Source organism: Macrobrachium nipponense, chromosome 12 (assembly GCF_015104395.2).
Source record: "Macrobrachium nipponense isolate FS-2020 chromosome 12, ASM1510439v2, whole genome shotgun sequence".
NCBI lineage: Eukaryota > Metazoa > Arthropoda > Malacostraca > Decapoda > Palaemonidae > Macrobrachium > Macrobrachium nipponense.
The window spans coordinates 91806086-91818489 of NC_087205.1; the positions used below are offsets into that span (position 1 = coordinate 91806086).

At 40.5% G+C, this 12404-nt stretch overlaps 2 protein-coding genes and 1 long non-coding RNA gene across 7 annotated transcripts in view; 2 read left to right on the forward strand and 1 right to left on the reverse strand.

The window, feature by feature from the left end:
• LOC135224660 (uncharacterized) overlaps nucleotides 1–12404 on the reverse strand; it is a 49533-nt gene that overhangs the window by 17761 nt on the left and 19368 nt on the right. The window contains exon 1 of one of the 5 annotated variants that reach the window (XR_010316802.1): nucleotides 3355–3467. The exons of the other annotated variants lie outside the window; for them this stretch is intronic. This is a non-coding gene — a long non-coding RNA (uncharacterized LOC135224660). Of the gene's footprint in view, nucleotides 1–3354; nucleotides 3468–12404 lie in introns of those variants that run through there. 5 annotated transcript variants of the gene reach the window in all.
• Nucleotides 303–1431, forward strand: LOC135225047 (cuticle protein 7-like). Its single transcript, XM_064264320.1, has 2 exons — nucleotides 303–455; nucleotides 643–1431. Exons 1-2 carry the CDS (start codon nucleotides 441–443, stop codon nucleotides 1330–1332), a joined length of 705 nt encoding a protein of 234 aa, XP_064120390.1. The 5' UTR covers nucleotides 303–440; the 3' UTR covers nucleotides 1333–1431.
• On the forward strand, nucleotides 6908–11271 carry LOC135224658 (uncharacterized). Its single transcript, XM_064263877.1, has 2 exons — nucleotides 6908–7063; nucleotides 9958–11271. Exons 1-2 carry the CDS (start codon nucleotides 7046–7048, stop codon nucleotides 11137–11139), a joined length of 1200 nt encoding a protein of 399 aa, XP_064119947.1. The 5' UTR covers nucleotides 6908–7045; the 3' UTR covers nucleotides 11140–11271.

Consider the following 12404-nt stretch of genomic DNA (forward strand, 5'->3'; position numbering starts at 1 on the left):
GTATAGTAGTCCGTAATGTATCTCCTGTAGCAATTCACCAATATTTCTACGAAACTATAGTCATTGTTTTTGTCGTTTTTTTTGTAGCATTGAGACTACGAAGGTCGTCCACGGCGAGGTGAATCCCCAGAAACGCCGAAGGGATCTCCGACGTAAAAACGTGTCCAACGAAGGGCGTGGTGAGGGCGGGGGCAGGGAGGTCCTCGTAGGGCAGATGGTTCTGTCAGTGGAGTATAGAGGGTGGGTCACCCTCTGCTATTACCGTATGAAAGGATAAGGTTATTCGTTGAGGAGGAGGAGTAAGAGAAGTAGGAGGAGGAGGAGGAGGAGGGGCGAAGACGATTGAGGAAGAGTCGGTGTATATAAAGAATCCGAATCTTCCCTTGAGCATCACAACAACTTCTTGCGAGGATCATCCTGACGTGTTATAGGCCGAGAACATGAAGAACCTACTGGTAAGGAAGGATACGCAGGCAGGCAGCCATCTAGGTGGTACTCCAACATGACTGAATGGAATTACCTATAATCTCTTCGTTCCTTTGTTATAATATATATATATTATATATTATATAATATATATATATATATATATATATACACTAAATGTAAACACGAATCAATTCGTTTCCATTTTCTTCGCAGATCGTATCCCTCCTGGCCGGCTGCTGCCTAGGCCTATCGGTGGTGCAGACTCCAGTCAGCATCGGAGGGCAGCCCTGGACCGCCTACACCTTCGGGAATAACGACCCCGCCGTCGTCCGCATATCGGCGCCCGATGTCAAATTCGCCCTCCCACCTTACCCATCCGTCTCCGTCAGATCATCGTCTGCTGCAGTTGTGGCACCCGCCGTTACCCCCCTGGCGGCTACCCCCGTGATTTCAGCCGCCCCCATTCCAGTCGTCAGGGCAGCAGCAGCAGTTCCCGTAGCAACGCCCGTGGCCGTAGCAGTAGCCCCAGAACCCCTGCAAGCTCCCGAGCCGCCCATGCCCTCCATAGGCACGCCCTTCGTCGGAGGACAGTTCCACGCCCAGGACGAAGCCGGCCAGTACTCCTTCGGCCACTGGGGAGGCCCCAACACCCGCGTCGAGACCAGAGACTCCCTGGGGCGCACCACCGGCAGCTTCGCCTACGTCGACCCCGAAGGAGACGTCCAGGTGAGGAAGTACGCAGCCGCCCCTGCGTCAGGATTCAAGGTGGCCGCTTCCGACCTTCCGGTGGACACCAACCTGGTGGTGCAGGACACCCCCGAAGTGGCTATGGTCAAAGCAGCCCACGCCAGGGCCTTTGAAGCAGCGAGGTCGATCATCTCACACGCGACAGTCGCTGCTTAAAGAGTTTCCTCTGGAGGTTCTTCTTGTACATAGTCTTTTACACCCCCTTTTTTTTATAAGCCTGACCCGTTCAAATATAATTAATACGCAACTGATGAATTTTAGCGTCTCCTTTCGAACCTATCTCATGATTCTACCGTACTTAATAGGCCTCTGGAATGGAACATAGAATTCAATAGGCCTATGGAATGGAATATAGAATTTAGGCCTAATTTTGGCTTCTCCTTTCAAGCCGATCTCACGATTCTACCCTAATAGGCCTATGGAATGGAACATAGAATTTAGGCCTGATTTTCGTGTCTCCTTTCGAAACCGATCTCATCATTCTACCATTAATAGGCCTATGGAATGTCGTATAGAATTTAGGTTTGATTTTGGGGCCTCTTTTCGAACCGATCTCATGATTCTACGTACCTAATAGGCCTATGGAATGGAATATAGAATTTAGGCCTGGGGCCAAGCGCTGGGGCCTATGATGAGGTCATTCAGCGCTAAAAGAAAAATTAACGTTAAAAAGGTTTTACAGGCGGAAAGCCTTCCAATTGCACTGCGAAACATTGCTAGGAGAGGTATGAAAGCAAGATGGAAGAGAATATGTACGGAGGTACAGTAAAAGGAATGAAAAGAAGTTGCAGCTAGGGGACGAAGGGACGCTGCTACGAAGAACGGCGCATCACTTGGGCCTTGGGATGCACTGACAGCCCACCAACCTATACGGGGCTAACAAGCCTGAGACCTCGCAACTTTTCGAGTGGTCTGTATAGTTGCATGAAAAGGTAAACAACTGTTTTCTTTCAAAATCCATCAGTCATATTATGCCAGAAGGAGTCTTTCAACATTTCAATTGTCGTAGGAAACGATACCACGAAACCAAATATGGATAGTGAGGTTGGTATGAATGTTCCGGAAAAGAAATTGTATTACATACATATAAATATACATAAAATATATACATACATATATATAACATCACACACTGTATATAGACAAAATAAATGCGCAGAAAACATTTCTGTCTTCGCGCATGCGCAGTGAAGAAAAATGAAAATAGCGCTGTTGGCAGCCTTGACGTCTAGCAACAAAGCTTCTAGCAAGATACTTCGCGCGCAGCAGATCCTAAAGTATAAATGCTCTTAAGAATGAATTATGTCCTTCGCCTGGTTTCCATTTTATTCGTAATCACTTGAGTGCAGAATGCTATGAATTACTGAGCCTTATCGATCGATCATACTTCCATACGCAGACGCGAGCACTTAAGTATGTAAAAGTACATACATGCACAAAGAAATATATACATTATGTATAAGTTCGAAAAAATTATCGAAACGAAACAGGGGCGAATCTTGGCGAGCATTTCAAGAAGTTTTTCCCTGAGGAAGTAAATGCAGAGAAATGTTTTTAATGAGCAAATGGATCTCAAAACAAATAAAGCACAGGTAGAACGGTATCCAAAGAGAGTGAAGTCCAGGATATATGGACTTGATACTTTGCAGGTTTGATGCGAGGGGGTACAGATGGAATTTCTGTATAGGTGTATGAAATGGTTAAAGAAGGATCATAGATTATTATTATTATTATTATTATTATTATTTATTATTATTATTATTATTATTATTCAGAAGATGAAGACCCCCACCTATTCGTAAGGAACAAGCCCACCAAAGGGGCCACTGACTCGAAATTCAAGCTTCCAAAGAATACGGTATTCATTTGAAACCAAAATCACATGAGAAAAAAGGAAATACAGAAAGAGGAGATCAGTTATTTGATAAAAAAGATGAATGAACAAATAAATGAATAAATAAATGTAAAGCAGTTATTAAAATTACAAGGAACATTTTGTAGGATTTGAGGTTCTAATTGCCAAACATCCTTTAGGGAGACCGTTCGTCCATCCAACGGTGTAAGGAATGAAATCCAAAAATATCAACGTGGTATGATCTTTGTGTCGTTTTCTTTGTGGAAACATGCCCTCTTTTAGGGAAAAACGAAATGAGAACACACTTTTAAAAATATTCTCACCTCTATACTGTTCATCTACCCTCCAGATATAACCGAACACTATTCATTACCACTGGTGGCTGAGACATATGCTGAACAGAATCAGATCAACATGCTCCACTTGTGGGATCTCGCCAAGAGCTGGAACTGGTTTTTTTTTCTTTTTTATTATCTAGGCAACCACTTCCTTTTATCTGTTTAGCCTTAAGCTTCTAAATGACCTTGCAGGAGATAGGCAAGAAAAGTGTATTCAAATACAAGGTTTAATATGCCCAAACGGGGCCATTACGCAGTTGAGGTTATGGCTTCTTAAATACAGATTTCACGATTTGCCAGACTATACTCTGTTTTTTTCATCTGTCCACCCGCCTGTGGTGTTTGCGTATGGTAACACTGCGTTCCGGGCTTTAGATAGTTACGTTATATGTAAGTTTTAAGTAAATAAAAGGATATCTGGGTGTACGTTTGCAACTGAAAAGTGTTTTAATAATGTACTGTATGCGAATTACACCGTTAATATTCGAAATAGGATATTGTTTTTATTGTTGAGTGTAAGCTGAATGTACCTATCTAAAGCCCGGTACATTACCATACGCAAACATCACAGGCGGGTGGACAGATGGAAAAATAACCTAGTATAGACGAGACAGATTCAAAAAGTTCCAGGACATCAAAGAAAACGTTCTGAAGTCACTGGCGCTACTGTCTCGTTTATGAGCAAAGTTGAACTATAGATCTAGATCGCAATTTATATAACTATGTTAAAGTCTCGCAAAGGAACGCAACTGGAAATTCGTTGACAGAAGAATGTGGAGTTTGCTAGTCTAAAGATTTTACGACTGGTTCTGTAAGCGCCCACTTGTTCTTTGGGTATATTAGGTTCTTTATGAGAAGTTTGAAAGCTAATTGGTTCTTGATGTCCTACACTCTGAGAACCAAGGCAAGACTTCGAAAGGAGATCTAAATAGATAATGCTCGCAGTCTGTAACTAACGAGCAATCCTTGACTAGAATGTTGCAATCGAAAATGCCATGAAATCATTCGTTGTCATAATGACAGTTAATGATTATCTCACGAACAGGGTTATAGAAAGGTTGCTGTGACGTACATCAAGTTGTGACGCCATAACCGTGACATTTCTGAACAGCGAGACAATCCCTCACTATACCTTTCTCTTCTCCACATTCCATCCTCTATAATCTATATGACACCTGTCTGTGAAACATGGTCATATGGTTATCTTTAACGTATGTTACTATGCGCCAATTGCATGGTATTCAACGTATGATCCCTCAAGAGAGTCTACAATACTGGACTCCAAAGATTAAAGTTCTCTCTCTCTCTCTCTCTCTCTCTCTCTCTGAGTCTAGAAGATTATCCAGTAAGTTCTTCCAAAAAATATTTTTTTAGTATTATTATATTACACGTAACTGCCAATTATCTTTACTCTGTAATATCATACAGTCCTCTGGTACTTATGTGACAATTCTCTCACACGGAAGGCTTCAGAATAAGTCATTTTTTATAGCTTCTCAGTCATACAATTACGCCACATTTGTAAGAGGAAAAAAATCCCATGAATATGAAGTATGGGACGCGTTCTGACCTAATCTACGGTTCTTCCACATCACACACTAGGCCATGGCATTTCTAACTACTCTACTAAGCTGAAAAATCCATTATCTTTCCTCTGAATGATCACTTATGCATGGAAATCGTATTACTACTCTAATTATCCAAGAAAAGGGAAAAAAATGACGGACTTCTCTACTCAATTATGGTCTACAATACTCTACATTAACCCAATCTTGTAGATCACTGAATGAAAGATATTCCTGATGCTTACTATACGAGGAACTCAGACATAGGCCTACTAAAAGGACAAAAATAACTGATTTCTCCTATCCAATTATGGTCTACATTAACCCAATCTTATAGACCACTGAATGAAAGGTATTCCAGATACGTAGTACACGAGAAACTCAAGACAGAGGCCTACTGAAAGGACAAAAAAGGACTGATTTCTCCTACTCAGTTATGGTCTACATTAACCCAATCTTGTAGACCACTGAATGAAGGTCGTCCTATTACTTAGTACACGAGAAACTCAAGACATAGGCCTACTAAAATGAAGAACCATTCGAACACTGTTTTTGAACTGATAAACAGAGAACGTCAGCTCAAATCGGCTGACTCGATAATGCAATGATACTCTTTTATTGGAGGAAAACTGACAATTTCAGAAACCGATGATGTTAAGTGTATCATAACAAGCAATTAGACCAAACATCCATAAATCAATCAATAGAGAAATCAATATACAACTAGGCCTACGGCTGACTCAGTAATGCAATGATAGTCTTTTATTGGAAGAAAAAAACTGACAATTTCAAAAACCGATTATGTTAAGTGTATCATAACAAGTAATTAGACCAAACATTCATAAATCAATCAAGATAAATCAGACTCAGTAGTGCAATGATACTCCTTTATTGGAGGAAAAACTGACAATTTCAGAAACCGATGATGTTAAGTGTATCATAACAAGCAATTAGACCAAACATTCATAAATCAATGAATGGATATGTCAATAAAACTAGGCCTATTCGTGAAGTGGTAGTGTCTAATCATGTCGTTTTACTGCTTTAGCCCTTATATAAGTGACCCTGTCTACATTCAGAGCGTTACGTAAAGTCCAGCCCACTGCAATTGGGGCAAAAGGGGACGGGAAGACCTTGTCCTTGTCCCATCACTCCCTATGATTATCTTACATAGTAACCCAATATCCTAAAAAGATGACAGGTTCCTTCTGGGCATTCTGTTTAAGTATTGAACTATTTTTTCTCGTGAATAAAGCTCAAATATTTTTCCTCGAGTTTTTCCTGTTTGTTAAACCGTGAATGAGGTTAAGGTTATGGTTATCAATATTATGTTCATTCATAAAAAAAATAAAATCGCACGAGTTACTAAAATGGTGAAGAAATCCACAATGATGTAAGTGTAAATATATATATATAATATATATATATATTATAATATATATATATATATACATATATAGTATATATATATATAACATATATATATATACAAAACGAAAACTTCGAGAACCTGCTAGTCTTCTCACTTGAGATGGAGAATCGAGCGAGCAGGTTCTCGAAAGTCTCATTTTTGTGTGTAGATCTTTTAATATATATTCACACCTACGCCATTGTGGATCCATTCACCGTTATTCGTATTGCAAGCTACGTTGCAACTCTAATGGCAAAGAAGAATGCTAGGCCTATACGCCTAATTGACCCTTTAGGGGATATCAGACGAGTTCGAAGAACCTTTTAAGTAAAGAACAAGTAAAGAATAAACTAGGAAAGAGAAATAGAGCATAAAAGACCAAAGAAACATAACGAAGTGAGGTCAGGACAACTAGGCCTATTCCGTTTGTTACAGAAGTAACGGTCGCAATGCAGCGCCGAGGAGGAAACTGGTGCAAAAGAGATGGACGAGTCGAAAGCCTCCAAGGTCACTATGGAGGGATGCATCATCACGTGGATGGGCGTCAGGTGGGTGGAGTCAGATGGGGGACGCCTGCCAAGGGAGGGAAAGGGGCCGTAGAGTCTATATATAAAAGGGGAGAGAGAGCATCTTCCTTCACCAGGAGCATCTTCTTCTTCCACCGACGAAAGGGACGGCTGAGCTGCAGCGAGGATATATTATGAGACTCTCGGCGATAGTAAGTGTTCCTTTTGGTTTCCTCTTGAAGCTTTTTAACGTCATGGTTTTAAATCTGGCGTTGTTTCTCCAGAGGAAACAACGATAGTCGTCATTGATGAACTTAGGCTTGATTTATAACGAATACGAGACGTATTGCCTCTTTCCCTTATGGTGACACTACAAGGGTTTTCGGAAGTCGTTTTCTAGGACTAATATATCTTGGGGGTCATTATCTTTATATTATTAAGTCTTTTGTTTATGTTTTTACGGTAATCCCCGACAGGCTTGTACTACTAAAAGTACTAAACACGCCGCAAAGATGTATACATATCTTGTTAAAACCCTCGAGGGTCAAAGAGCCGACATTTTCAATCGAAACTTCAAATGCTCTGATTCCAATTGTGTTATGTTTCCGTCAGCCATATTCTCATGAAGCTTCCTGGATGGAATATTCTAGAAATCAGGTGCGAATTGTGCTTTCAGTCGTGCATCCCCACTCTTAAATATTAAGTGTATATAAGTACATACAAGTGCGTTATCAAAAAGTGATATAGTGTCGTAAGCAAGCATGATCAAGGTGAATAACGTGAATGTGATGATGAATATTCTCGTGAAAATGGAAAACACACGAATGCTGATAGCGCGCGTCTGCAATTCAGAGGATCTAACTTCAAGAAAAGTGCATTATCCTTCCATTATTAATCATATTTCTACCTATTTTAAAATTCGCCATTGATTTTAAAAAGATTCTTTTCCTGTTTAACCTCCGTTACGTGGGAATCTACTTATACGTCTAAGCCAGCGGTTCCCAATTACTTTTGGTCATTACCCCACTTTTTCCAAAATCCTGGCTAGCAGCAAGCTCGTTACCCCCACACCATATCTATTATTTTGTACATGGTTAATGTAAAACAAACTCTTTTAGTTGGTTGAACCTTGCTTTATATTCAATTATTGAAACAAATATATCAAGAAGTACTATTACTTCTGTTGAAAATAAAAAAAAATTAAAAATGCAACATATATAATAAGGTTGAAAATAAATGGAGAGAATATATAATTGAAATGATGTTCATCAGGGTGAAAAATGACAAATAAATCAATAAATACTTCTGCTGGAAATAAATTAAATAATTTCATGTAAAAAATAATCACACCTTCAGTTGAAAATAAGTGGAAAAAAATATATATATGTACTTAAAAAAAAAAATCTTCAGTAGTGTGAAAAATGACACCTTCGGTTTGAGATGATTTCAGTAATGCGAGGAGGCAGTTTTGTAAAGGAACATCTGATGTCACTTTCTGGGCTCAATCTATTTCTCTCTTTGCTCGGATGGTCAAAAGCGCTGAAAGCCGGCGCCTCACACATTAAGTTGAACCAAATGGTAAAGCATTTTAACTGCTTCTATACTTGCCAGAGAGAAGTCTTTGTTACGGCTCATCCAAAATGAAGATCATTTCATGGAGTTAAATTCCATTTGTATGAGGTTGCTTGCTTTTATTTCAAGTATCTCCTCTGCGACTCCATTTGGTTCATCTGGCAGATAGATGTTCAGTGTTACATGCGAATGGATTCTGAATCCAAGCGTAGTTGAGTGGGTTCATTTCAGGAAAATATTCTTCCATCCTCACACGCAGGCTATTTAAATAAATGCGCACTCATTTTACTCTCCATATCACTCAAGTATAGAATCTGTATCTTCCCAAAACTCTCCTGACTAAGGAAATGCAGCTATTCTGCCAGTTTTCAAATGCGAAATTACCCCCAGTGGGGTAATTTACCCCTATTTGGGAACCGCTGCTAATCGCTCATTTGCTAGACGCATTAAATTTTGTGTCAGATTCTTCTTCCCTAATTCTACATGAATAGGGACCATCCTCTGAATAATAACTAATAATAATAATAATAATAATAATAATAATAATAATAATATAATAATAATAATAATAATCTTATTTTCCTTCTTCTGGGATCATAATCAGATGGCCCTGTTTCCTTTTGGGGCTAAATTCGGCCTACGCGCGAACTTACTCACCAGAAACAAGTTTGTGGTGATGAGCACGTCTCGAAAAAAAAAATAAAATAAAAAAAAAAGATTCACAGAATCCGCTAACATTTAAGTGTAACCGCCACTGGATACAGGTGTTAATAGGAGAAATACTACTTCAATTCTTCTTCTATCCATCAATGGTGGAATATAATCACAGGTTGTAATATTTATGGCAAATAAGCCTGTATATATAGATATATATATATATATATATATATATATATATATATATATATATATATATATATATATATATATATATATATTTTTTTTTTTTTTTTTTTTTTTTTTGTTTCTTAGTGCGCCGGTGTGGCTGTTTGTCGAGTGCCCCCAACAATGGAGGAATATCTCAAGTTATTTCTTCTTCTTCTTCCGGTTCAGGAGTCATTATTATTACTGGTGTTTGTTGTAGTAATTTATTGATGCTGTTTAATCTATGTATCTACATAGTCCTTAACCATCCCTTTTTATACAATTTAATGATACTGGAATTTAACTCTAATTCTGTCAATGTTTTGTGTGTCTAGGCTACTCAAATGGGATACACTTACTTCACAGGTAAATATACTTTTGAAAACTGGTAGGTTTGAGTGGGTGTAGCTAACTCTTCTGTGTTTTGACTGTCTGTGTACCCCTTTAGGAATGTTGTCTCGGTGATCATATAAAAAGTTTATCTACTAACTAACCCATCAAATAAGATCTAATACTGGTTTGTTCATAAAGTCCCAGTACCATTACAAGTATTTATAGTTGGTCATGGTACTGGAACTTTTTGGCCACCCTGTACTGTATATTCTTAAGACAATATAAGGATGAAACAACGCTGCTTTGTTGTTGCTTATTTGTTTTCCTTTTCCTACAGGTTTTGGCACTCGCTGTAGTGCAGGTGATGGGTCTCCCGACACCACCGGAGACTCCAGCACTGACCAAGATCCCCAAGCCTGGAATCAACCTCAAAGAAGTGGGAAACTTCCCCTACTCAGACCCGTCAGTCTCTCAGGTGAAAATCGAGCCTTCCAAAATCTCCCCAAAGCCCGTCGCTACGAACGAACGCGTCTTCCCTCTCGACGAAACCGTAAACGAACCCGCCCACTCTAAAAATGAGCCTGCTTTTCCTCAGAAAGAACCTGCTTTTCCATCAGGAGATGAGACAGCTCTCAGAACAAATGCCGTGCTAGCTTCTGAGAAGAGCAGCGTCAAAGCAGAAGAGCCTGCTGTAAGCGAAATCCCACTGAAAACGGACAATCCTTCCATCTTTTCTAGCTCGTCTGATTCTACCATCATTGATGCACCTCCTGCACCGCAAACTGCCACTACTCCCGTCAAGCCAGACGCTGAACTCGTAGGGGACGTACCCTCCATCAGAGCTTCTGTCGACTCTATTCAAGCAGCTGTCCCAGCTGAGGGATGGGAGTCCCCCCAAGAATTCTTCGAGGAAAGCGCTGACATACCTGTCGATCAGGGCATTGTACTGTCAGTCTCGTCGTCAGTGCCACTCGAAGAATACGACTCCCTCTCCTTAGCGATCAGAGTTGACGCACCAGAACCTGTTCTGGAAACCCTCGCCAGCATCACTCCCCAGGTAGTACTACCCGTGGTCGCAGACTCACTCCCGGTTTCCGAGATGGTCGTCGCTTCTTCCCCCATGATGATCGCCATCGTCCCCGACGCCCTGCAGGCTCCCGACCCTCCAATGCCAACAGTTGAGGTGCCTTTCGTCGGCGGGCAGTACCGCAGCCAAGACGAAGCCGGACAGTACAGTTTCTCCCACTGGGGCGGCTCACACACCCGCACGGAAGTCAAGAACATGGCGGGTGTCGTCTCCGGTAGCTTCGCTTACCTCAATCCCGAGGGAGAGATCCACGTCAGGAAGTACGTGGCGGAACCAATGAAAGGATTCAGGGTAGCGGCGTCAGACCTGCCCATCGACGAACTGCTGGCAGTGCAGGATCTCCCCGCCGTAGCTCAGGCAAAGGCAGCGCACGCCGAGCTTATTGCTAGCATAAGGGCACAAGGAGAAGCAAAGGCCATGTCCGCTTCGTAGGTTCCACTTCGTTATAGCCGAAAATATTCCGTCCGACTGACCTCTTTTTTCCCCTCTACGTTTTGCGAATCTGCTGTCGTCCTTCTGCGCTTTTCCTAGGCATGTTTTCAAATAAATACTAATACTATGCAATGTCTACTTTCAGTGAACTCCTTCCCCCACCCGCCTCTGAAATGATCCTTGTCAAAATTGTCAGCCATCCTATAAGTAAACCAGTCTTAAAAACTACCTGAGGATATGATATAATCACATGAAAAGGTTTCACACACATCAAGTGTTAATACAAAAAATTGTGGACACAAACACCATTGGAAGCCACTCTCATAAATGTTTTATATTGATAGTTATTGCAGAATATCCATTGCAAAAAATAGTCTATATCTTTCTCTTCCCTGAATTACAACCCCTCCTTTTTACAACAAACTATAGTAGCTTCACATCAACCGTGCATCTGATGTCTAAGCCTTTCCCTTACATCGCTCCTGATTGGCTTTTGATAAGCCAATCATAGGGCTGGAAACTTTCAGTCTCTCTCGAGAGAGAGTTCACATAGGCAGGCTGTATGTTCCACCTTTCCAGAGGGATACTTTTGACAGACGTATCCCTCAGGAGAGGTGGAACATAGACATCCTGCCTATGTGAACTCTCTCGAGAGACTGAGTGTTTCCAGCCCTGTGATTGGCTCATCAACAGCCAATCAGGAACGTCGTAAGGGACTGGCCTAGACATCACATGCACGGTCAATCATCGCAAATACTTTTAGGCAACCCAGATTCTATACCACGTGTCCTCAAAAGGCTCCAGACTTTGTCTATCAACTTTGTGATAAGCTTTTTCTTTGTCCATTATGCCAGGTATACAGCTTTTTCCCTTAAATTTCAGGCACGTTCTTGCAACACTCATAACATACGCTTGATTCATACCCTCTGGCTTGTCCAAACCTACACTGTTCTCCGTCTACCATATCTCATGTCATCAGTCTTACTGTGTCATTGATAATAGTACCATATACCTTCCCAAGTATTCTAGTTAATTGTAAGCAATATAATTCTTACAGTTTCCACTATCAAAGAAACAATTTTGGATAATGATTATGCATAGCACATACATACATACATATACATTATATATATATATATATATATATATATATATATATATATATATATATATATATATGTATGTATGATTGGTAAAAATGTTGTTACAACAGGATTCCATCTGATAAAAAGGAGCCCATAAAAAACGCCAAATAGAGAAATAGT